The following is a 26,328-nucleotide window of genomic DNA, read 5'->3' on the forward strand; positions in this document are numbered from 1 at the left end:
CGACAAGTCTAACCAAAAAAAGGAAAGAAAAAACTCAACATGCACTGCAAATCAACATGTTAATTTTTTAGCTGATTAGCCCGGGCAGAAATACCACCGAAAATACGCAGCCATATATCTCAAACGCCAGAAACGAGGAGGAAAAAAATCTGTGCATACATTTGCAAAAAGAAAGCGGCACATTTCAACTCCCTGAAAACAGGCTGAGTGGCAAGGGACCGCACTTTTGAGACAGAGCGGCTCACACCACCGCTCATTCTGGGCGCTTCGCCTCTCTCTCTCTCTCTCTCTCTCTTTCTCTCTCTCTCTCTCCCTCTCTCTCTGTGTCTTCTTTTCATTGAAAAGTGAATAAAAGGAAGGTGACCCTGACGCTTTCACACATTCCCTGCTACATGTGAAGTAAGCACTTCTGGCCTGTGAAATGTGCAGTGACCAGCTATTCTCATTTTAAACAGGTACATGCTCCAGAGAGACGGAGAAATAGAGGCAAGTTGGCCACCATTGACCATCCGCCTCATAAATGATTCATCTCAAGTGATGGCCCAGGCCGGGAGAGGTACAATTTAGAAGAAATGGGGGGGGACGGATTCAAAAGAACAGCTGAATACATGGAGATGGTTACGTTCAGCTCTGCTCCTGGGGCTGGAATAATCTCTGCCTCCTGATGTCATTAAATTGTGCGGTAGCTGTAGGAAATGGAGATGCCAGAGCAGGGGATATTTCAGTCTGTTCTTCATCCCGAGCCAATTTCATGGCCTTGTATTTCCATGAAAACACATGCTCTGCTTTCAGGAGGAGCTCGCAGTGGCCACACTTCATGTCCATGGGATTATTTATGATCTCCTTAAGTCCCAACTCTAAATGTTCACCTTGAAAGATAGGAGTGTTCACCTCCTCGTCTTTACATGAAAACCTACTCGAATTTCATCCTCAACATCTTAAAGACAACAGTACAGATCATACATTTTCATGAAGGTGTCCAGTGTGTGACATATCCCACAACATACAGTGTGGTGCTGGCAAAACTGGGGCAGGATTTAGTTTTCTGCCTCTATTTTCAGGTCCCCCGTATTACTGTGAAGCCGAGCCTCCAAAATGCCCTGAGAAGAAACCAAACAAGGAAAAGACATCAGCCTTGGGTGCTGTTTTTTCTTTAAATTGATAGAAATCAAGATTGCTCGGCTACTTCAGTATTTATTACACTGTAAATGAGAAACCCTTATCACTGTGAGCAGGAATATTGTCATGGAAACTAAAGTGGGGTGGAGGGAGCTGTAGCAACACACTCAACTTCATGTCTCAGAGCAAAGGAGAAACCAGAAAGGGAAGTTACCGCGGGAGAAAATGCTAGGTGCCGGGTGCTGTGAGGACAAACTTGCAGCTCCTCGGTGGCTTAATTTGCCCCTCGTTCAACAAAAGTACAGGATTGATGACTAAGGAAGAAGTGCCCGACATTAACTCAACTTGAAGCCATTCATTGAGATCCAGTTGCGTGTTGCACCTGCAGATGGTTGTGAAGTGATAGGCACTGACACAGCTCAGTGCCAGAAGCGCTGGAATGAAGAGGAGAGTATTTTCGAAGCAAAAGCTCCCAGTTTCCTTAACATCTTGGTGTAGAGATCCTCGTCGCTAAACACTATTAGAGTCATTTCGTTTCCTCAGGTGTTCTTCTTTCCCAAGCTCTGAACCGGAAAGCCAGTCTTTCAGGTCCAAGTACCCGACTTACGTCTTTAATGCCGTTTCCCTTAAACCAATCCCTTAACCCTAACCCTTCCACATACATACATACACACATAGACACACACACAGAACCATCTCCACTTGCTAAATTCCTCCGACCCCCGTATTCCTGCAGCTGCTGCCCTCATTTCAGGCGTGCGTGTTGCGTCCCTTGGGCGCCGGAGCGGTGGTCGTGGTGGTGGTGGCTGTGCTGGGCGAGTCGGAGGTGGCCGGCACGGCGGGCCGAGGTTCGATCCCCCGGGTCTTCATGAAGGACAGAAGCTGGTCGGGGATCTCGGCCAGGACGTCCTTGGCGAGCCGGGCCATGCTGAGGACCTGATTTCCCGACCGGTCGATGTAATCCCGGAAAGGAACAAACTGGAGGGGAAAACAAATGGAGGACAAACAAAGTGAGGACATGCAGATGTGGGCTGCAATTTTTCACCTGCCAGCCTTGTTATTGACTGAGGCTACGTTCTCGCTGCAGGCCTTCACTCTCTGGTTCAAACTGTTGCTCATATCTGAAATTCGGGAACAGATATGTAAGTCATATGTGATGTTAAGCCTTCAGTCCTGCCGGTGCCATTGGTGGGTTCATCACTGCAAATGCATGCTGTGCGACCAGGCTTTGTTCAAAAGATTTATTTAAAACTCCAGTGTTGATCCAAAGGTTTCCAAAGATATTTGATGTCATGCTGCAGCCATGAGCAATGGCATCTTGGGTTTGAATATTTCACTCAATATAAGTGTGATGGAGCTCACAATAAAGCGCTGCAATCAGCAGATCCTTAATATATATGTATGTAACATTGTTGTATAGAATGATTTTTTTTTCTAACTTTGAAGCTACTTAGGAGCAAATTTTAGGGGCAAATCAGAAGTTATGGTGTTTATTTGAACTGACTGAAAAGTTTGAAAAGATACTCAGCAACAGATGAAATCATCTTTTTATCTTTTTTAGTTTTTTTTTAGCAGTTCTAGTTTTCTATCTTAAATTGGAAAGAACTCCAATTTTCTCTGTGGCGGCTCAATGACTTAATCAGCATACCCTAAATATCAATCAAGCCACTATTCTCTCTCCCTTGCTGTGTCTAACTGTCTTGCACTGCAAACAACTGGCTAACGGCGACGCTGACAAATTCTGAGTTGAGCGTACAAAATACAAGTTGCAGGTCTGTTTTTCTACCACATGCCTATGTGGTCCAAATTGGAAATGAAATAATGTGACCCCATGCAGCTTTTTGGCTGTTGGCAGTGATTAGTTATGATCACTTCTGTGTCACAAGTGAGGGTGGAAATCAGTGTGATTGCCGCCCGAAATGTAAACAGATACACAAAGGTACAATCAGAACCTGTGTGTTTGAGATCTTTCTCTCCAGCACAGAATCTGGAGGTATTATCCCCAGCAAGCCATCATGAATACATGCAATACAAGGTAATGGCAGGCGAGATTTTCATCTTTCATTTGGATGAGTCAGTGCTGTTGTGATAAAAGGTAGACAATCACTAATAAAGAGTTTTTTTTTTTTTTGTGAACAAACCAAGGGCAATTTTATTCGGTGAGTCATCCTCCACTGTTTCTTAAGAGTCTGTTTTACCTAAGAAAACATACTATCACAACTCCGGTGGCAGCAAAGCAAAGCAAACTTTCATCTTACCTTAGCAAACTAAGGTAAGATGAAACTTTAATAATCCTCAGTCAGGCTATGATGGCGCTGGCTCTCACATGTAGGGCTATAAAAGACAAGCGGGAGAGAAAAAGCTCGTTGAATTTACCTGGACGATGTCTCTCTCTGCAAAGCGCCCCCTGGAGGACACTCTGACCTCATCGCCATCGAGCTCCTCCATCGCTGTGGACACAAAGACACCATTTTAATCAGACGTCGAGGACAGCACTGTTAGGTCAAGACACAATTAACACAACATGCATACCCTGTTGTAGACCCCTAAAATGAATCAGATCATTATCAAACTATATTACTGCTTGCTCAAGTCACCTGGTTGTCTTTCAACTTTGTCCTTATTGACAGAGGAATTCTTTACCAAATTTCCCCTTGGAGATCAATAAAGTGTTTCTGATTCTGATTCTAAAGGACTTTTTTGCAAGTTTGGCATCTTCATCTGTGATAAGAGGATTGGTGCTGAAATTATCTGTGTCTCTGGTTAATTTGCATGCTACCATCTTTACACGTGTCCAGTACTTGCTGGTCTCTTGCAAGTATGAAGATAAACCTGCTGGTATAAGCGAATCCAAAGTTGCAATAGTTTTTTTATTCTATGGCCTGCAGTCATAACTTCTGAAAAATCTCAGTTTTGATGATTAGTAAAGTCTACAATTCAACAGCAAAAAAGGTATGCTCTATGGCTAAAGTTTCTCAGCTCCCGTATGAACAAATCAAGAAATCTTTTGTCACAGAAAGTGCATTTTTTTTGTCAACTTTAACATCTCTTTTACCAATCGCATGAACACGGCCAGCAGCTTTAGATGAGTGTCATTAAAATCAACGAACCATCAAGCCTTCGAGCTGATACATGTTCTCATTTCCTCACTTTTATGAATACTGAATAATGAATAGTTGTATATGATTACGTAACATACTGTATGCTAAATCATGCGCGGTATATGGACTGGAAACAGACATGATTTTGGTGCTAATCCTGTTGTCATGTACTTGGTAAAATGACCAGATTACAATCAGGAGATGAAAGAATGGAATAAAAAAAATGCTCCACATTAATGAGAAACATTCCCTTTTGAATTGTAGCTTCAACATGGTTTTCATGATGCTGCAAATCAAAAAGAAGACCCAGCCGCTGAGAGAGAAAAAAAAAAAAAAAAAACTTCCTCAGAGATTAACAAGTCGACTGGTTGGATCAATCATGACCATCACATCCATGCATGATGGAGTAAGACACTTTGACGCAACTTATTAACTAACCCAACCTAGTTTGCACTTGTGTTTGAAAGGAAGTAAAATTCCTTCAGAGGCTGGGGAGAAGATCTGAGTTGTGCACAGCATCGCTCTATTTATAGTTTCTTGTCAACAAAGCAAATTAGATAAGCAAAGGACAAAACAACTTGTGACGTCCCCCAAGAGGAATCACTCTCCTCTTTGAAAGTTTTCAAAAACCGAGAACTACAGTTTGAAAGGAACACGAGGAATGGAAATAAAAAGGAACGGAAAAGAGAAGCAGAGACAAAAAGAGATGTAAGAAAGAATAAAGAAAGAAAGTGAGAGAAGGGAAGACTTGACTAAAGCAGGGTCAGGGCGGAGGCACGCTGATGGGAGATGGGGAGGCTCCACATGGCGTAGAGAGATGGCAGATGGTGGTCGGGAGCAGCAGGGGAAAAGACGAGGAGCGAGGGAGGAGGGGATGAATTGACAGGGTCTGTGAAGGAGAGGAAGACTGCAAGCGAGATCATGAAGGACGGAGACAGAGAAATGAGAAGAGAGTAAAGGAGGGACGCCGACGAATAAAGCAGGGAGTGCTAAACTGAGATTAAACGAGATGGAACAGAGAGCGTGGGAGGCTGACGTTGGCAGAAAGAAAAAAAAAATAAGCGGAGGGGGTTCAGGTGTCTTGGGTAAACCCCGGCATGTGGGGGAGCCCCCCTGGGACACGAGCCCCCGCAGAAAAACCTCCTGCTGCCCTGAATAACACATGCCAAGTGTGTTTGTTTGTGTGTATGCGCTCACAATCCCAGCGGCATGAACATACACACACACACACACACACACACACACACACACACACTCATACACACCCTTGGGGACGCAGATGTGCCCAGAACAAACTAACAGAGAAAATGCATTAGAGAGTTTGGAGAGGTAACAGTTTGACAGAGCGACATGGAGATCGATAGCATTTGGAAACAGCAGAGATGACAGATAGAGGATGAAGTGAGCTGGTTAAAGGTGCCATGTGTGTCATTTTGAAATAATCATCAAGTTATATGCTGATATAGTTACTGTAAAGAAATAAGAGCATGGAGATAATTGGCAGTCTCTATCCTAGGATAGGCACGTTGGAAATCACCTTTATATCAATCATGGTCAGACCAGTGTCAAATTTTTCATACTGATTTGGTATTAAGCCAATAAAATGCTACAGTTTGTAGTCTTAAGAGTTAGCATCTTGATGCCATGGATTCCCAGGACAGATTTCCATTGTGATTTCCTCACAGTACGGTGGCCCTGAGAGCTCAACTTAAGAAAACACATGCAAATAGTCACACTGATGATGTTTGCTTTGTCTCTTTGCTTTGTGTTTTGTCTATTTGCTTCAGAATGCGGATTGGGACGCATATTTTTGTCTGAACCCGGCCCGAGATGGGAGCATGGTAACCGAGCCCGACCTGAGCCCGACAGGCATTCCACCCAACAGATGGATTTTGCTTGTTCTCCAACATTTACCACCTGAAATAGCCTACGTGTTGCCTTCAGCGTCATTACGTAAACTCCAGCACTGTAGAGGAAGTTGCCCAGAACAGCCAGTAGGTCCACTATTTTTGTTTATTTTACACTAGAGTTTCACTAAAATAACACCGACATGATCGAACCCAACCCAAACCCGAACATAACTGGTTCCTGACGGGCCTGGGTCGGGTTTCCACACTCTAATTTGCATGTATTTCCTTAAGTTGAGCTCTCAGGGCCATCGTACCATAGGGTTTTAGATTCATGCAGAAAATCAGGTCGGTGGTTAACGGACAAGCCTAAGAGAATTTGACATTTCGTTTGTGTTACTATGGCAACAGGCAGAGGGAGGTGGCTGGTAGTGACGTGATGTCGGTGGAGCACGACCAACCGTTCACACTGTGGTGTTGAACAAAACAAATCTTGAGCTTTTTGTTTGCTGAGACTTAATTCCCAAATTTTCAAAAACCATATAGGAAACAAATCCACTGGTAACCTGCAGAGGGAGCTCATGGTCCAGGTAACATCCGGGCTGCCCACAAAAACAAAAGAAAAAGTCTTCTCCGGAGCACTATCACCAGCCCGACTGATGTTTAGCCTGCGCCTGGACGGCTCAAGTTACTGAAACATAATAAAAGCCCAAGAGCACGGCCACAAATAATGAGAACCGAGTGAAAGTTTCTTTTGACTGGCAGAACTGGAAACCAGTTCAAACCACAGGCCTTTCAGTCCCGCTGCCATCTGCCAGAAACTGTGAACACCTCCGTCTGCTCAGGAGGAGCAGCACCCGCCGTCTTCTTGAGTGCCATAAAGCAATCACACAATGTTAGGGTCCTGTTCGTTTACAGTGACAACACTAATCTCAAATATTAAGGTGGTAATACCACTACTAACAATAATTATAATAAGTTTAATTTGTATTGCAGCTTTGAAAACAGAGTGCTTTGACAGACACAGCAATACTCAGAAAGTAAAATAACAACAGAAAGCTGAACAGAGGCCAAACAAAAGATGCAAAATACAGTAAAGAGAAAACAGAGGGATGTAAAGACGGCAAAAGAGTTAAAAAGGCAGTAGGAAAAAAGCAAATCTAAATTAATAACTACAACTATAAGAATAAAAGCAAAAATAAATAAATAAAATAAAAAGACTAATTATAGAATCCCACCAGAGCCTTCCTCTCGGATTTCCTACTGTGTCAATACAGGGATTAGACAGTCTAACCAAAAAAAAAACAAACAAAAAAAAAAACATTCTGTGAGGCAGCAAACTAATGCAAATATAATTTATTCATTTTATTTATGGTGTGTCTGAGTCTGGCGTACTGTCATTCCAGCAAAAATACCTCAAAAATAATCCGAAATGAGGACAGAATCGATTGTAGGACCAGAGAATTCCCATATGGAAAAATATATTCCACATGTATTGCACCTCAGAATATGTTTGTACATATGTGTCAGTGCAGAAATTGGCCGAAAATGTATTTGTAAAAGAAGCTGACATTCATTGAATATGTATTTTGAGTAACTGCAGATGCATGTATCAGCATTATCATGCTGTTATTATTGAAGCTTTACTTAATACATTAGTGCTGTAATTCTCACTTGTGCCGTTTTTAACACTCCTCATTTGCTGTGTTCTTATTTATATCTTCTTTGCTGTATTATATTATTTTTCTCTGCTGCAATGACCCAATTTCCCCACAGGGGATAAAGTTTCATCTTGGTATCTGATGTTATGTTATCTTATCAAAATAGATATATTTCTCAAATGAAAGTGATATATACCAACATTTTTGGCTCGTTTTTTTAAACACATCCTGAAATAAATGTGAAAGTGTGTGTTTTTTCAGTATGGGAGGAGGAAAGAAGAGATGAACCAGAGGGAGCAGAGGGAGGAAAAGATGCGAGGAGGATGAATCAAGCGAGAAGGCAATGGGTTATGGTAAATTCTGATTTCAAAGGGCTGATCCCTGCACTGCGCTCCCTGGGAGAGTTGGCTCTGACTGGGGGTGAGTGATGTGTGGAGGTCTGCTCAACCGAGGGAGCAGACCTGGGCGAAACGCAGGCAGCTGAATACATTTTCACTGCACGGAAAAAAAAAAAAAACACAACAGGAGCACTTGATTTATCCTATCTCACAGGCGACGTGTCTGCCTTAGAGGCTGTTTAAGCATCACAGAGGGTAAATCAGGCACACCTCACATAGTTTGGCATCAGCTGTGGAGAAAAGTGCCATTATGTTCTGCTCTGTATATAAAAATCTGTAGAAGCCAAAGATTCGCAGACAGCAGTGAAGGTGTTTAATGGCCACACAAAGATATTTTCCCCTGCTGCAAACGATCCTTCCATTTAGTTTCTATAGGTGATCTGGCAAGGGTTCGATTTTTCCACAATCCTCAGCGTCTCTCATCGCCCCAATACGACGACGGGGGGGCTGGGCAGCGCTTGTTCTGTGGAGCTCAAACCATCAAAAATTAATATGTGAAAAACCCAACAGCAGCTGCTCTCTCCAAAAACAATAACACGGATATGCAGCATAACCCACGGCCCTCGAGGGCGACGGGTTTCCACGGGAACTATTTCCTGACAGAGAACTTGAGCAGATCGTATCCCTCCGCCCATAAGGAGAACACATTCCGGGGCAGGTGGAGACAGCTTGCAGGAAATAGTTTCCAGTAAAACTCCTAAAAGTATCTGTGTCGGTGTTTTTAGAGAGAGCTGCTGCTGTTGAGTTTTGTAACTGTTTGATGGTGGGAAAAGTGGGAAAATATCATTTTTCATGTATTTTGCGTCAGCTTTAAAATACTGACAGAGATAAATATCTGTGAATAACGGTGCGCTTGGGCAGTCGATGTCAACTTGTAAAGTCGGAAATTTAAATGTTTACCACTGAAAATTTGAACTCTAACAGCTGAAGAAGTTGTAAATACAAGAAGTAAACTTGGGCGAGTTACATGATACTTGAGTTCTTGAGTTTATATCGAATCACCTTGACACATTTGGACAACTTGACAATAATGAACAATATCAGTGGTAAATAATGGACGTATAGTTTGACTTTTTCTATCGTAATGTGTGTAAATGCGCCTGATTTGACTGTTATCACACCATTAAGTAGTATCAGTCCTAATCCCGCTGTCAAGTTTGGGTCAGTAGGTCTCTACTGCACCTGTCTTTAGCCACTTTTATTAGCTTCTGTCAACTTAACTTCCCTTAGCCACTTGGTTAAAGTTAGGAAAGGGTTTTCATGATGGTTAAGGTTAGGAGAAGGTGATGGTTAAGCTTAAAAAATTTAATGCAGCATTCATTCAAAATCGGTCCTTCCATGACAGACTTCATCTACGTCACAGCACGTCTGACTCCAGAGTCCCGTCTGATTGGTTAAGACGGACTGATGATAGGAGTAGATCAGTGGTTCTCAAATGGGGGTACACGTACCCCTAGGGGTACACTGGATTACTGCTGGGGTGTGTGAGATATTTTTAAATCTTAATTTGGAGGATAGGCATGCATAATTCCTAAAATAAGGATACAAGGATACAAGGAAGTTTATTGGTCATTATACAACAGGTTGTTTAATGAAATTAAAATGTGGTTCCCTCTTGATTGATTTATTAAACATGGCATTTCTCACATCATCAGCAAAATAAATCAAATCAAATAAGTAGACTACGGTATAATAAGTTCAATATAAAATGTAAAGTCAACTTGATAAACCACAATTTATATTCAGTTTTCTGTCCAAGTTTCCTGCAGGTGTCAAATGTTTGAAATATGGATTTGTGGTTTAAACGTAATAGAAATATGACTGAAAACAACTAGAAAGAAGTGGAAAAGAAGCAAAAACAGAGCCAACAAAATATCATCAGTATCAGGTTGTTTCAGACAGTGATGGCGCTTTAAAAAAAAAAAAAAAAAAAAAAATATATATATATATATATATATATATATATATATTTTTTTTTTTTTTTTTTTTGCATTGGTTATGGGATACTAAAAAATATTTCAAAGGGGATACATTACTGATAAAGTTTGATAGCCACTGGATTAGAAGGCTGTCATCATCTATTCCTATCATCAATCTGTCTTAACCACTCAAAGATGAACACCTGATTCAAGTTCGTTGTGTGACATTTTACCAAATTTACGAGCATCACCTGAATGCAGCGTACATTCACCAAACTCCTGCCATCTCTCCCTCTCTCTGTATCCGACTCTCCACAATCCCTTCTTTATTCGAGTCTTGTCTCACACACACACACACACACACACTTTCTGCTCCCTCATTTCCTTTCTAATTCCTCTGTCTCTGTCACACACACACACTCACACACACACACGCACACCCACCCCACGTGACATCCCGAAGCGCTCACCCGTGACCCCTGCCATCACCCTGTGTCGTCAATAATAGGTCCCAAGGAGAGCTCTCCATTCATTCAGCTGGAATAATTTCCTGCTTTACCTTTTCCTTGGATTGTGAACTTAATTCAAATGATTTTGCCAATTAACTTTTTGGAGAGGCGTCCATGCATTTCAACACTGCTTGGATCTTAAATGCATGTATGACGAGTTTCTTTCTTTCTTTCTTTCTGTCCTTCTTTTTGTATAATCGGCTGAACTTCACAGTACGGCCTCGTCTCAGCGGATCAAACCGTCCTCCAGGGAGAAAATTAAACTTGGGCTCCAGTTGGTTACCAATTTCTGCCCCTTTAAAATGAGTGAAATGTAATATACAGTGTAACATGCAATGTACAAGTAGGCTTTTAATATGTGATTGGATGAAACGTCACCCACAAGAGGCACTAAGATGAAGCCAAGAACAACAAATATAAATAATAGGCTGTATGAAAATCATATAAACACACACGCCTATAATTCCAGAACATGTTAAGGAGAAAAGTATGAATGAAAGTGTGTATTACAGCATTAAGAGAATACAGAATACATTTATGGTATCAGAATCAGAAGTAAAATTAGGGAGAAATGATAAAAATATAAATATACTGTTTATGTAGTACATGACAAATGAATCACTGAGTGAATTTGATCAAATGAAAAAAATATGGAGAGCTGATTTCAAAGACCATTTGCCCACTAATGTGACACTCACGTCAAAAGCAGCACCGTCAACAGTAACAATGAACTAAAATGGTAAAAATCTGTATATTTAACTGGAAAGCATTCTGATATTGGCACATGATCTCATGTTAACTGCATGTAGAGCTTGTGGAAATTTTTAAAAAATGAGAGAGTTTTTCTGCCAGTCTGATGGAGAAACAGGCAAAACCTGAAACGTGACGCCCGGGGCTTCGAAATCAAAAGATCCCGGGGCTTCAAAAACATCACAACCGCAGTGTTTATCCGCCAGCGCTCTCACTGAGACCGGGAAACTAATACATTTTGGCAAATATCTAATTACCATTTGACTCATCAAAAAACTGAAAACCACCATCCATGCTGGCTCTCAGCAGAAAACAAAGACATGTGGATGTGAGAGGATATCTATGTCCAATTATACTTTATATTCTTCAAAAAAACAATAGCTGACAAAAGCATTTAGGAATCATTCAGGATGATAACAAGAACACGTGAGATTTTCTAATCCTGCCTCAAACTTTATCTGAACCGTTAAAATATCACAGGAATATTAATCACGTTTGCTCTCCTCCACAGACACTGCTCAGTGGAAAAAAGAAAAAAACTGTGTGTGAAGTCAATCCTTGTTTTTAAAACTACATTTTCATTGAATGTGCTGAGCATTGTTGGTAAGCCTCCTTCAGTCTGCAGGGCTGAGTATGTTTTGAAAATTTTGTTCATCTCCAGTACCAAACCTTTATTCATTCTTTTTTTTTTTTTTTTTTTTTAGATGTTTTGTGCGACAGAAGGCATTTTTAAACTTTGTTTTCCAGGAAGTCAAACAGGTGGTAGACATTTGGCTTGAATTCCACTGGGAATTATAATCATGAATCGAGATTAACGGCACACAGAGCTGTTTTTCCTGGCTAATCTCTCTGCCAACACTGGTGCCATTTACAGCAGAGGCAGACAAATATATAACTTTAGAGCTAACATCATGACATGCACGGAAAATCATTTTCAAAGCTGATGCACCCATAACCTACATACATACATACATATACATACTCACCTGGTGTTCTGTGTAATGTCTATGTTAGTAACGCAAAGGAGTCTGTCTTTGCATAGAGGTTTTGAAGACGTTTTAATTCTCAGATCACTGAATAGTTTCTTTAACAGCTTGGCTTTAACTGCAGTTTACTGGACTGGTGTCATCAGCTGCGCCACGTTCGCCTCGCCGCCATGTTTGAACCGACGTCATAAGGAGGATTAGACACGGAAGAGCCATAGACGCCGCTGTAAAAATACTATTTCAGCAGAAGTATTAATCACAGTCCCAGCTGGAAACCATCTCAGAGGCTACAATAAAATATTTCCCATGGCTCAGTTTTGTTTCCTTGCTGTTGTTTTATTGCTTTACAGTGACTGACAATGTTAGCGTCAGTCAGCAGAACAGCCATTCACCTCCATTCATTAAACACATTTGAAAACGTTTAATAAGGGCTCTGAAATTATGAAATAAATGTGCTCTCTATGTTATCTGATTCAATACTACAATATTTTTTTAGATTAATATTGGAGTCTATGGCGCTTCCACGTCTAATCCCCCGCATGATATCTGTGAACCAAACTTGGTGCCGAGGTGAATAAGACAAACTGTGCCAAAACGGAACTGCAAAAATATTAATTTTAACAATCAATTAGGTTATTTAGTCTTATATGTAGCCTTTAAGAGTTTTTTTTTTTTTTTTTTTTTTTTGCAGCAACATTTTACGACTTTCCGAAACGTTTATGACTAGCTGGTTGACAATTTCTTAGCCAGATGACAGTTTCTGAAACAATTATTTGTACTTTGGTTGTTTTGCAGATACTTCTATCGTTATACGGGAAGTTTTTCCCGAGATGACTGACTGAAATGATCAATATGCGAGGGTCTAAATCAAATTACGGCCGCCCTCTCTCAGGAAACCCCGGGCTTCTTCTGAGGCGAGGCGGGGGGATTGAGGGGATTTACCTGCCTCCAGCTCCTCAGGGTTTGAAGAGGGATTAGACTGGATTGTCTTTCACCCACCTGATTCAAGAGGGTTTGCCATGACTGAAAACCTTTCACAGCCCAGGTTTTGATTTATGAGCAATAGACTTGTGTGCGTGTGTGTGTGTGTGTGTGTGTGTGTGTGCGTGCGTGCGTGCAAATGTGTGTGCACGTTTGATAAACATGAAGCGGCCCACTTGTCAGCACGGCCAGCTACATGCTGACAGGCCCACGACTCTGAGGCTGGAAACACTGAGCCCAGCTGTATTTCTTGCTGGCTTGACAGACAGACAGACAGACACACACACACACACACACACACACACACACACACACACTTACCGTCAAACTCAGCAGGGCCCACTCCTACTATGATGATAGACATGGGCAGAGCAGCTGCCTGTGGAGAAAACATGCAGGAGTTGTGTGAGCTGTGCTATCGTCCCCAACTCCAACAGCACATTCATGAGTGTCTGGACACACACACATGCATACACACACACACACACACTCACACACACACACATGCACAAGTACATGCAAAAGTACATACTGTGCATATAATTGGCTAATACAAGAACAGTTTGATCACTTCGTGCCCCTAAAATGAATCACAATTAAAGTACCACCCACAAGATGAGGTATTTTTTTTTAATCTGCATTTTTTTTGTTGCTAAGTGTCGTTTCTGACCACCTGTCAATCAAACAGTGTGGGTGGGACTCCGATATCTTTCTCCTTGGAAGTTATGCCGATGGAGTTTGAGTTTCTGTAGGTGGCGCTCTTATGATAGATTACATTTCTGTTATTCTCCCTCTATCAATTCCAAACAGAAACCCAGCGAACACAGACAAAATAGACATATGATAATACCATATATCCTCACTTACATTGCATTTATTTAATGCTCCTACCCAGAACGAGCAGGCAGACACTGTAAACAGTCGCATTAATTAATCTGTGCCATTGTCCTGTCTTAAGCGGGGAAAAAAATCTCCATCTTAACAAGTCATTTATTCTCATATTCAGACTTAAAATCTTGTTTTTCTTTAAATAATGTAACAAAAATCTACCCGTGGGATGAGATAATCCCATTTGTTTCTTATGATAATCAATTCATTTCTTTATTTCCTTGAATTCCTTGCATAATTTTCTTGATCCTAGTGGGCTGATCTTCCTTGTTCCAACATATCTGTACATGTTCCCAGAAAAAAATCCTGATAGAAGTGAAACTGCACCGGAAACAAGTGGGATCATCTCATCCCACTGGCAGATTTTTTCCACTTGTTATGATTTGAACACTGGACATGAGACTGAATGACTTGTTACGTCCGTCAAATCTTTTTCTTATTTTCATCACAAATGCCTCAGAGATTTGCTGATAATCCCGCAGGATGCTGAATGGATCTCTGATTCCCCCCCAATCCTGGTTTGGTTGGGATCTGCTGAGATTCCTCCCAGAGTCTCGTCATCTCCGAGCACACGGGTGTTGCTGTAGCCAGCGTCGGGTTTCAGAGCTTTGAGCCACACGGGCTCATGTTGTCTTTCAGCGGCTTTACGGGACAAACCAAACTTGTTCTCTCCTCTGTTGATGCCTTTCCTATTTAAAGCTACAGCTGGCAGCCCCAGACTGTCAGTGAGGGAGGAGAAAGCTGCAGCCATGTATGTGTATGTATGTCTACACACCCTGCACTCAGGGGCGCCGTATATGGGGGAAAAGTTAGGACAATTCCAAGGGCCCTCGCCTGACAGGGGCCCCAAAAAAATAGGTAAAAATTATTAAACCATCATCGAGTAAATATATATATATATATATATATATATATATATATATATATATATATATATATATATATATATATATACACTATATTACCAAAAGTATTCGCTCACCCATTCAAATGATCAGAATCAGGTGTCCTAATCACTTGGCCTGGCCACAGGTGTATAAAATCAAGCACTCAGGCATGCAGACTGTGAAACAAGACATTTGTGAAAGAATGGGCCGCTCTCAGGAGCTCAGTGAATTCCAGCGTGGAACTGTCATAGGATGCCACCTGTGCAACAAATCCAGCCGTGAAACTTCCTCGCTCCTAAATATTCCACAGTCAACTGTCAGCTCTATTATAACAAAATGGAAGCGTTTGGGAACAACAGCAACTCAGCCACGAGGTGGTAGGCCACGTAAAGTGACGGAGAGGGGTCAGCGGATGCTGAAGCGCATAGTGCAAAGAGGTCGCCGACTTTCTGCACAGTCAATTGCTACAGAGCTACAAACTTCATGTGACCTTCAGATTAGCCCAAGTACAGTACGCAGAGAGCTTCATGGAATGGGTTTCCATGGCCGAGCAGCTGCAGCCAAGCCACACATCACCAAGTGCAATGCAAAGCGTCGGATGCAATGGTGTAAAGCACGCCGCCACTGGCCTCTAGAGCAGTGGAGACGCGTTCTCTGGAGTGATGAATCACGCTTTTCCATCTGGCAATCTGATGGACGAGTCTGGGTTTAGAGGTTGCCAGGAGAACGGTACATTTCAGACTGCATTGTGCCGACTGTGAAATTTGGTGGAGGAGGAATTATGGTGTGGGGTTGTTTTTCAGGAGCTGGGCTTGGCCCCTTAGTTCCAGTGAAAGGAACTTTGAATGCTTCAGGATACCAAAACATTTTGGACAATTCCATGCTCCCAACCTTGTGGGAACAGTTTGGAGCGGGCCCCTTCCTCTTCCAACATGACTGTGCACCAGTGCACAAAGCAAGGTCCATAAAGACATGGATGACAGAGTCTGGTGTGGATGAACTTGACTGGCCTGCACAGAGTCCTGACCTGAACCCGATAGAACACCTTTGGGATGAATTAGAGCGGAGACTGAGAGCCAGGCCTTCTCGACCAACATCAGTGTGTGACCTCACCAATGCGCTTTTGGAAGAATGGTCAAAAATTCCTATAAACACTCTCCTCAACCTTGTGGACAGTCTTCCCAGAAGAGTTGAAGCTGTAATAGCTGCAAAAGGTGGACCGACATCATATTGATGGGTTAGGAATGGGATGGCACTTCAGTTCATAGTATGAGTAAAGGCAGGTGAGCGAATACTTTTGGTAATATAGTGTATATATATATATATATATATATATATATATATATATATATATATATATATATATATATATATATTTTTTTTTTTTTTTTTTTTTTTTTTTTTTTTTAATTTATTTATTATTTTTTTTTTTTCATGGGGCCCAAAATTCCTGGCGGCGCCCCTGCCTGCACTTCCAAGCTTACTGTACCTTTTTATTTATCCATTTATTTAGAAACATCGCTCTGTGACTGGACGGATGTCATTCATAGTTTCAACTTGATTTTGTTTTAATTTGAAGTTTCTGCCCACAAATAAATGTGTGTGTTGTGGCTGCTGCTACTCACGTTGACCACGGCCTCCTTGGTCTGAGCCATGTCTGAGATAACACCGTCTGTGATCATCAGCAGCACAAAGTACTGGGAGCCGTCGGTCACGTCCGCTGCACACCTGACCACACACACACACACACACACACATAAAGGTTACACCTGATCTATATAGAAAGGGTACATTGAGGTGTGTGTGCTTGAGCATATATGCACTGTTCATGGTTATCAATCTGCTACTGTGCAGTGAGTTCAAATTTGAGTTTATAGTTTTATCATCAAAACGGAAACCAAACAAAACATCACTTCACAACTGGAAGCCAAGTCTAAAGAAAAAAACACAACAACAATCTCACCAGGGAGCGTTAAGAGCCATTTCCTTTCTAAACTGATTATCTACATCTAACAATCTATCACACTGAGCAGAAAACAATGTTATCAGTCATTACTCCACTTTGGTCGCAGACATTTAGTTTATTATAAAAGTGAAATTAGAAGTGCTGGGAGAAAATTATTCTAGTTTGATACAAGCATCCATCGTCTGCTGTGGCTGTTGGGCTTTAGTGAAACGATCCCCTGCTGTTTAAATGTGTGTTAACAGGAGTGTGCATTTATGTGCATGTATGTGTGAGTGTGTGTGTGTGTGTGTGTGTGTGTGTGTGTGTGTGCTCCCGGACCAGAACCCAGCAAGACTCGATCCTGTTGGAAGATTCGAGGCGGTTTCAGCCTCAGTTTTTTTTTTTTTTTTTTTTTTTTTACAAACGTCAGGCTTGGGTCAGACTCAGTGCATTTTCGGCTAATTAAATTTTAGATTTAGGCTATGCGTTTGATTTTTGCCGTTATTTATGTGTATATGCACGGAGGGAACTTCAGGCGGTTGTTTTCAAAGCTACTTTTCCTTTGTTTCTTTTTGTGCAAGTGTGATTTTGGGTTCAGGTCAGGTTCAAACAAGAAATGAACATCAGCTTTCAGGAAGGGGTCATGCTCAGCGAGGAACTCTGGATTCAAACCCCCTGCAGGGCCTGTAATGTGGGGTTCGACAGTGTGCACGAGCGTGTCTGTGTGTATGCACTGCACAGTTGCAGGAGTGTGTCCATCCCTGCTGCTGTTTGGTTCAAAGAGAAGCAACTTCCTCCTGTCAGTTTCCTCGGGCTAATATCAGGTAGATGGCACTTCAAAGCTGCTGCAGAGCCATTTAGACTGCAGCATAAGCAAACAGTAGTTAAAGTGCACCACCAAAATGACGAATGATGAAGTAAAAGCTGCAATCCAACCAAATCTGCCTGCTTTCACTCGGCCACAGACAATAATGCACTGGCTAATAATGGACTATATTTGTCCTAGACTGGCTTTCGTGTGTGTGTGTGTGTGTGTGTGTGTGTGTGTGTGTGTGTTTGTGTGTTGCAGGTAATGGTAGGCTCCCAGCAGGGAGAAGGAAAACCTGCTGTCTGACTCACTGTTTGATTGGCTGACACTCTCAGTCTGGCCCGAGGCTGGGAGGAGGGAAAATGGCAAACCATCTGTCTGTCTTTCTGTCTGTGTGTCCGTCTATCTGTGTGTCTGTCTATCTGTCGGCCTCAACATCCATCACTCCTCTCCATCTGCTTCCCTCGTCTCTTTCTCTCATCATATTTCCTCCTCCTCCTCTTCCTCCATGCCTCGCTCTCTCTCTTTCTGCAGAGTAATAGCAAACTGTGTTAGCGGGTGAAGTGGTGGGACAGGGGAGCAGATTGGTCTGCAGTGTGAAAATCACCTCTCAGCGAGACACAAAACAACCGCAACGCCAATCATCTGTCCTCTCGCTTCAATTTTTCTTGAATCTCAGACCTGATGCTTCCCTCTCTTGATGTGAAAAGCCACAGCAAATGATCATCACATATGCGGGCGGATAACACACACACACACCAGGGGCCACGTGCATAAATGATGTGTATGCATAAAAACCATGCACACGCCATTTCCCGCAGATAAACTGATATTTCTAAAAATAGAGTGTATATACGAATGTGAGCACCTCACCCATTCTTCAGATCGTGTTACTCATGTTTTATTAGAGCGATCTGAGGGTGACGAAATGAGGTGGAGATGAAACATCAGCTGAGATACAGGATCGTTTAGTAAAAGTTGTTCATTTAGGCTGATAACCAGCTGCACTGACTGTGACATTTTTTTTTTTCTTTTTTCATTGCGTTTACACAGAGATTTTGCAAAATGCCAATCAAAGGTGCTTTCATTAAGGTAACACTGATTAGTTACTTTTGTGTGATTCATTTTTATCGTCATTTTAATTTGTAGAAAGAGAGTAATTATACGCACATCACACACAGTGGGTGCTATGAAAAACTGAGACAGTGAAGGAAAAAGTGGCGCCTGCACACTCTGCTCCGAGCCACAGATTTTACTGGAGACGTTTTGATCCAAACTGGGTCTTTGTCAGAGATCTAGCGGAAACTGATATTGATAAGTCTCTGAGATGTCCCTTTACATGTGATGATCCATGTGATGAAATAATTATATGGACTGTATGAAGAGCTGCTGTGTGTAATGACAGCTGCTCTGAGCCTCACAACACAATCAATGAGCGTGTTTACATGCACACCATATTCCTGTATTATTCAGAATATCCTCAATATTCCGGTTGCGCACGAGTCATGTAAACACACCGAACCAGATTAAGGTCATATTCCGGTTGGAGGATATTCCGAATCAGACCCCTGGCATGTGCCTGTTCCAACCGGAAAATTGTGCCATGCAAACACCTTAATCGGAAAATGCCCCGTAACGGAATATTCAGTCACGTCTGCGCATGCTCGATTCGCAAGGGAGGGATCCTGGGGCGTCTTCGTTGCTATGGTTACTGCAAGCGGGGAGAACGACATGGCGAACAGCAGCAAGAGCCAGGAGACTGCAGTCTGCCTTCAGCTGATCAGAGACTGAAAATATCATGGAGGATATCGATGGGAGAAAACACAGAAATAGTGACAGCTTCTTCTTCTTCTTCTGTATTTCCGGCAGACCAGACGCCTAAACACGTACTGCTGCCCCCCGCAGGCTGAGTGTTGCATTATATAAGAGCGTGGAATACGCTGAAACATGGGAATATGCCAAGTAACATGTAAACAGAATATTCCAGTTGCTGCAGTGCATATAAACATTACCTTGACTCGAATCGGAATATGGTGTGCATGTAATCGTACTCAATGACACAGCACTTTTTATCTCCTGCTTGTTTAGCTGACAGGTGTAAAGATGGTGGAGCAAACAGAGAAGTGAAGAGAAGTGAAGGTTCAGGTTGTGTCTTTGTTGCCAACTGGAAAGTACTGTGTCTAAACAAAGAATTTTGTATAATTCTTGCCAACTCAGAGTTAGCAGACTAGTCAGTGTATTGTCACTTTAAGAACTGGTTTTTGCTGTTGGGTATAAAAGATGTGCACTTGAAGTTCAGTTGCTTCATGAAAAGAAACAAAAAAAAAAAAAAAAGAAGAAGAAGAAGAAAGTTGCCAAACTCCAAATGTTATCCATGTCATGTTTTTTTCATTGGGGCAACATCTTCATACCTTTATGGCTGATTCTGGGAGAGGAAATAAGGATTGTGCACCTACGCCCAGTTCCAGATTTATAAAACATGCAGACACACAGCTAAATACTGTAAATCTGATGAATATAATTGTCATGCATAATTCTGTTTCATGCATGTGGCTGTGTGTCTGTGTGCTGATCAAGGTGTGGCTGCTTTTCTTCATCAGATCCCTGAGATTCAAGCCTCCAGGTGATTTCAGTTTAGGTTGGGAAAAACACGAGCCAGTCAGACGGGGAGTAACAGTGTGCAACTTTGTGCCTTGAGGTGGCAAAGTCTTGCTCTCCTCAGTCTCAGTCGGGCGGGTTCATGTCACAACACTTGTCACTCATCTTGACAAGCTGTCTCATGGACTTTTTTTTTTTTTTTTTTACTGGTGAGAACCCCAACCCGTCAGTCCAGCAGGTCAGTATTTCTTTCTCTCTCATCAGCCTTTTAGTAGGATGACCCAACATCCCGGTTCACCTGGGACAGACCCAGTTTCACGACACTGGTCATTCTCAAAATTATGTAAATACGTCCCCATTTTTAAAACAAAAACATGAACCATAACAATCTAAAACAGCACAAATCTAAAATACTAACAACAACAGTTATTCCTGCTGTAAATGTTGTTCCTTATGAGGTGTCATCCCATCGACTTGTTGTTTGATTAGTTTAGGATTTGTGGGAAAAGCTACCAGAATCGTCATGACACTAAAATCTACTGTAAGACTTTTTTCACATCCAGACAAATCAGTGTGAATAAAGGAAATCTTTTACATCTGTATCACCGTTACTAATAAAATCCGACTGAGAAGAGCCGCCTGATGGACTTTGCCCTGCTGTGCGCTCTGTTTGAGACCTCAGAAATCTAGTTACCCTCCACTTTCACCTCCTTCAGACGCAACTAAATCAATGCCCATGTTCTCCAGGTTTTTGAAATAGCCAACTGGGTGTCTTTTCCTCCTGTCGTGCACATTTTTTGAGCCACTGATATACAACAGATATTGTTATTGTTATTTAATGCAAGAAACCAATATTGTTATTATTATTTAATGCAAGAAACCGAACACTGCGTCTTCGAACGACAGTGGCTGCTGAATGTATTATAGGTTTGTACTGAGTGTTGTCCAGCATGATGTGAGGAAAACATGGGTGTGCAAAGACAGTAATATAATTCATTCTGCACTGTCTTGCGCTGTAAAGCAATCCAGCAGATTTTCCTCCAAATCTGACCGAGTGACACACAATGTAAACCACAGCGATGACCTCAAATGTTCACAATAATTACAATTACATGGTGGCAGAATAAAATGCTACACTTTTACACCTCCACCTCCACTTAAAACCATCTGCTCACAAATGTAAAGAAAATAGACTCTCCAGGTTTGTGTGTTTGTGTGTCTTTTAGCTGGGCCAAAAAAATCAAATTTGAATATTGTATTTAAAACAAACAAACAAACAAAAAAAAAAACAATGATTCAATCATAAATAAATAAATAAAACACTGCAGCATGCAATGTCCAATGTGATGCACAATCCAATATAAGGTGCATCAAGTTGTTTTGGTAACATTTAACTTTTTTTTTTTTTTTTTTGGTGAATCTGTAATTGACAGACAGTGACAAGATAATAACTGAGTTGGCTAACCCTTATTTTATAAGTATGTTGACAGAATATTATAAGATTAAATAAGAACGTTCTCTATATGGCTACGCTACAACACGCTATGTAGAACTAAAAAAATAGAAAAATATTACAAACAGAACAACTTTGTCTGCTCGACTGTCCAATCATAATTATTTTACAAACCACTTTCTACATTGTGTTTCTCTGTCATGTCATGTTTTAGCGCTGCGCACAAGGCAAGAGTTTCAGCGCACATTTATTATCACATTCGAAAGTTAATTTAGCAGTTTGCATGCTAATCATATTTTTCATATTTGAAGAACATTAGAATATCGAATGTAAATTTGACAGCCCTCGTGTGTGAGAGGGACAGACTCTGTTTCCCATCACGGCTGCCAAGGCGACGTTTCCTGCCTCTATATTAACATACACAGCAACAATAAGAGTGTTATTTGCATGGATTGTCACAGACACTCTTTTGCTTCTGCTCTGCCCCCACACACACACACACACACACACACACAAACAGTGGCACAAAAATGCTTACAAACACATAAAAAATACAGTTGATATCCTCTCGTTGTCTGACAGAGGCAGAAAAAATGGATTAGTTGAGAAGCTGCACATCATCACATTGGCTCTCATTCAAGCTGAGACAACATGACAGCTGCTGGTGTCGCTCTCAGCCAATCAGGTGACTTGTTGCGTTCCCCTCTGAAGGATTAGGTGCATATGGATAATATGAGGTAGAGAGTGTTTTTTTTTTCATCCAATGTGGATTCATTCACCCACTCCTCCCCACTACATGAAACCGAAGACTCGAAGCCTTCAGATCCACATTTATCGTCCACATTCCTCCTCCATCCTCCTCTTCTTCTTCCTCGCCACTCTCACCCTCCCACGAGCTTCTATTGCAAGAGTGTAGTGGAGGAACAGGAGGTGAGAAGAGGAGGAGGAGGAGGAGGAGGAGGAGGCAGAGGCGGATGAGGGAAACGAGATGGAGGAGGAGGAGGAGGTAGGAGGAGGATGAGGGATGAGGGGGAGGACAACGAGCAGAAGGAAGCACAGGAGAAGGACGAGGACATCTGAGATGCAGAGAACAATCAGGAGAAGGACAAGAGGAACAATGTCAAAAGCAGGATGAGGACGGGGTGAAGGGAGGAGGAGGAGGAGGTGGGGGTGGAGGACGTGGAGAGGCACAGTGCAGAATGGCAAAGCAAAAAATATCTGGAGATGTGGACGGGGGAAAAAATACAAGAAAGCAAAGAAAAAAGTGAGGACTGTGAGTGAGAGGAGAGCATTTCTTAACTTGTTCTCTCTCTCTCTCTCTCTCTCTCTCTCTCTCTCTCTCTCTCTTTGCGGTGAATGGATGGGAGTTCGTGAAGCTCTTGAGCCCACAGCTGAGCAACAGAGCCGCACTCCATTTGATTATGCAACCACAATCACACTAACTAGGACAGGATATCACTGCTTCACATGGGGGCTAAAAATACAACGGCAGGTAATAACCAGCCAAAATCCATTAAAAACTCGACACCAGCTATCTTCCCAAAAAGTTTTATAGGAGAAAACTATTTCAAAAAGGAGGATTTAGCTGGTCTTACTGCAAGTAACACCATCCCTGACCTATTTATGCAGCATCATAAGCAATAAAGTCATATTTTTAAGTGCATAGCCTTAAAACAGAACATGATATAGATATGTACCGAAGATATACTGGTTTGAATATTAATGCGGTGCACACTTCATGAGATTATGGTGACTGAATGTCATTTTCTTGGCTTCTTTTCTGAAGATTTCATGGTCAGAAAAGTTTCATGTGGTAACGTCGCAAAAAAGCACTTACCTAACATTTATCTCGTTTACAGAAATGGAAGGGGGTTATGCTTTGGCTTCATTTGTTTGTTTTCAAGTTTGTCAACAAGATATCAGTGAAAGTTATTTGCAAAAGTCTTTGTGGAAAGGTTTTGTCATGTGGAAGAAAAGAACTTTTCACATCGGCTGGCCAAAAGGCAGGTGTGGCGGGGAGTCATGATTACCTCTTGTGAATATTTGTGTTAATATGCACTCTACATTGAGGACTTTCTAGTTCACTGTTTTTCAAAAATAACAAAAGTCATCCAGTGCAACATTACAATACATTTGACAATTTAACCTTCCTATTTTCTTTAGGATTAGTTGTTATTTTTTCTTCATGTTTAATGACTTTTCCTAATTTAATGAGAACAACTGAGAAACATGAAATTAACATGATGATATGTTTTCAATGTCCTGTGCACTAGGAGTTACTCAGCAAGAAACACGAAGTACCTGACTTATAAACTTAGATTGCAATTTTTTAATTATAATAATTTTCTGGAGGTTTAAATTACTGGAAACAAATTGACAACAGTTGATTAAAAATGTTAATTTGAAGGTCACGGGAGGGTTAAAACTGAAAGGCATCTTTAAGAAAACCAATGCGTGATTGTTTAGGGAGAGATGGGAAGGCGTATGACTGCTCAAAGTACAAAAAGTACCTCAAAGTACAAAATTAAATTTTTAAATAAATTTAGTAAAGCCCTGTGCATTCATTATGAAATAAGCATCATTCTGGCATTGAAATAGCTGAACAAATTTTAAAAAGTCATTTTTCATTTCGTTGTGATTTTAAAATCCAGCAAAATGTGCATGTTGGGCTTTGCCACCTCCTTGAAACGGGTGCGTTAGGACTTCCAGTGGTGGTGCTGTTGGTGAACGGGTCTTCCCTTCCTGCAGAAACACCACAGGATTTCCATGCAGGTGATCTAACGGGGCTATACTTTTCAGGGCAGGTTATCATTAACCTTTACGATACCACTGAGGCGTTCTGTGGGGAACACAGGAACGCCTCTGTACCTCGGCTGTCCTTGAAACAACCGAACACAATACATGTTCTTGCTAGAGGCAGCAATTTTTTTCTGTTAATTTGTGCTGTCAGGGGTGAAGGAGAAGCCGCCGGCTCAACAGACCCACTGGAAACCGTCGGGTCCATGTGGAAAATGGCACCGATGTCTTTGTAATGTGTCTTATCTTTATTCTATGGGAGGGAAGAGCGCTGTGCCGGAGTTTACCACCTTGGATGAGGATGAGTCGGTTCCAAGAGCAGATCCAGTCGAGCTTCAGTCAAAGTCCAAAAGGCGTCGAGACCAAGTCAGGACATGAGCAGAGCGAGCTGAGTCCTATTTTAGCACCGAGACCGAGACAGTGCACCAAGACAGTGTGCCAAGACAGAGCAGAAATAATCCTTCAGGAGTCTCTTAAGGACATCTGCACAAAGTCTCGATTAAACCCTTCACAGAACGACTGATCCATACACAGGACTCTGGACCCGTGTGCGTAAAGAGTGCGTGAAAACTAATGACATTGCATTAAGAAGAAGAAGAAGAACTCCGCCCACTGAAAAAAGAGACATTTATTTACTGGCGTTTCAGCACAAAAGGCCTTCAGGGGCATTTCTTTACTTCAAGAGGTAAACATTGTGACTCATTAACGTATTTACCTCAAGAAGTAATAAAGCGATGCCATGTAAGGTTCAATGTGCCAGATTGTTTTTCTTCAAGTACCATCCACAGATGAAATTTCTTAAATTGTTGGTACATGCCAGATTGTTTTTCTTCAAGTACCATCCACAGATGAAATTTCTTAAATTGTTGGTACATGCTGGGCAGAAAGGAAATTAAAGGAATAGTCCAACAAGTTTGTACAACTTACCCAGACTGAGACAAGATGTTGGAGACCATTTTTAACTCTGTACGTCCAGTGGTTCGATCGGACCCAGGCTAATGACTCCAACAGATTTCAAGTCTTTATGCTAAGCCAACAAGAAATGCTACCCATAGGAACCAAACCACTGGACATACAGAGGTGAAAATGCCATCAAACATCTAACCTGGATAGTCGAAAAAAGAGTATTTTTCCCAAAACGTTGGAGTATGCCTTGTCACAGACACACAGATATTGCATCAGGTGGAAGAAGAAAAAACACAAGGCAGGAAATAGTTGTGGCCAGGATCAAGAAAAATCAAAGTCAAAACAACAAAAGCAGATCCAAGACCCGACAACTTCAGAAAAGTCTTGATTCAAGATCAAGACTGAACTCAAAAACAACAGGCCTGCAAGGAAAACTGAATAAAGACAAAGAAGAGAGACCTGGGAGGCTCGCACTCACTCTTACTGAATCGCCTCGGCGTTGTTTTTGATGGACGACCGCGGACTTCCACCGCTGAGACTTTTTAAAACAGAGGAGTCGGGCGTTTGTGAAACACCACTTCCCAAGTTTTGCTCTCAAAGGCAGAGCCCTCAGACCGCACAGCACTCATCCTCCCCTCAGTCGAAATGGCCCCAAGGCCCTGGCCAACCGTGGCTCCTCATTAAGAATGCATGGGCTGTTTGACTGGCTCCGGTAGACCCACTAAGCCAATTATTATGAGTTTTGCAGTTATGGAGCAACCTAGCTGAAATAGCAA

The 26,328-nt window shown here is 41.8% G+C and overlaps 1 protein-coding gene across 1 annotated transcript in view; it reads right to left on the reverse strand.

Annotated features, from left to right (window-relative positions):
- Nucleotides 1–1,869: 1,869 nt before the first annotated feature.
- Nucleotides 1,870–26,328, reverse strand: part of LOC115359827 (copine-9-like) — a 149,267-nt gene continuing 124,808 nt past the window's right edge. Inside the window, exons 18-21 of the mRNA XM_030052470.1 lie at nucleotides 16,672–16,774; nucleotides 13,593–13,650; nucleotides 3,496–3,569; nucleotides 1,870–2,097 (exon numbers count right to left, since the gene is read on the reverse strand). Coding sequence (XP_029908330.1) covers nucleotides 1,870–2,097; nucleotides 3,496–3,569; nucleotides 13,593–13,650; nucleotides 16,672–16,774 — 463 coding nt within the window. The remainder of the gene's footprint in view (nucleotides 2,098–3,495; nucleotides 3,570–13,592; nucleotides 13,651–16,671; nucleotides 16,775–26,328) is intronic.

The sequence above is a fragment of the Myripristis murdjan genome, chromosome 5, assembly GCF_902150065.1.
Source record: "Myripristis murdjan chromosome 5, fMyrMur1.1, whole genome shotgun sequence".
In the NCBI taxonomy this organism is placed as follows: domain Eukaryota; kingdom Metazoa; phylum Chordata; class Actinopteri; order Holocentriformes; family Holocentridae; genus Myripristis; species Myripristis murdjan.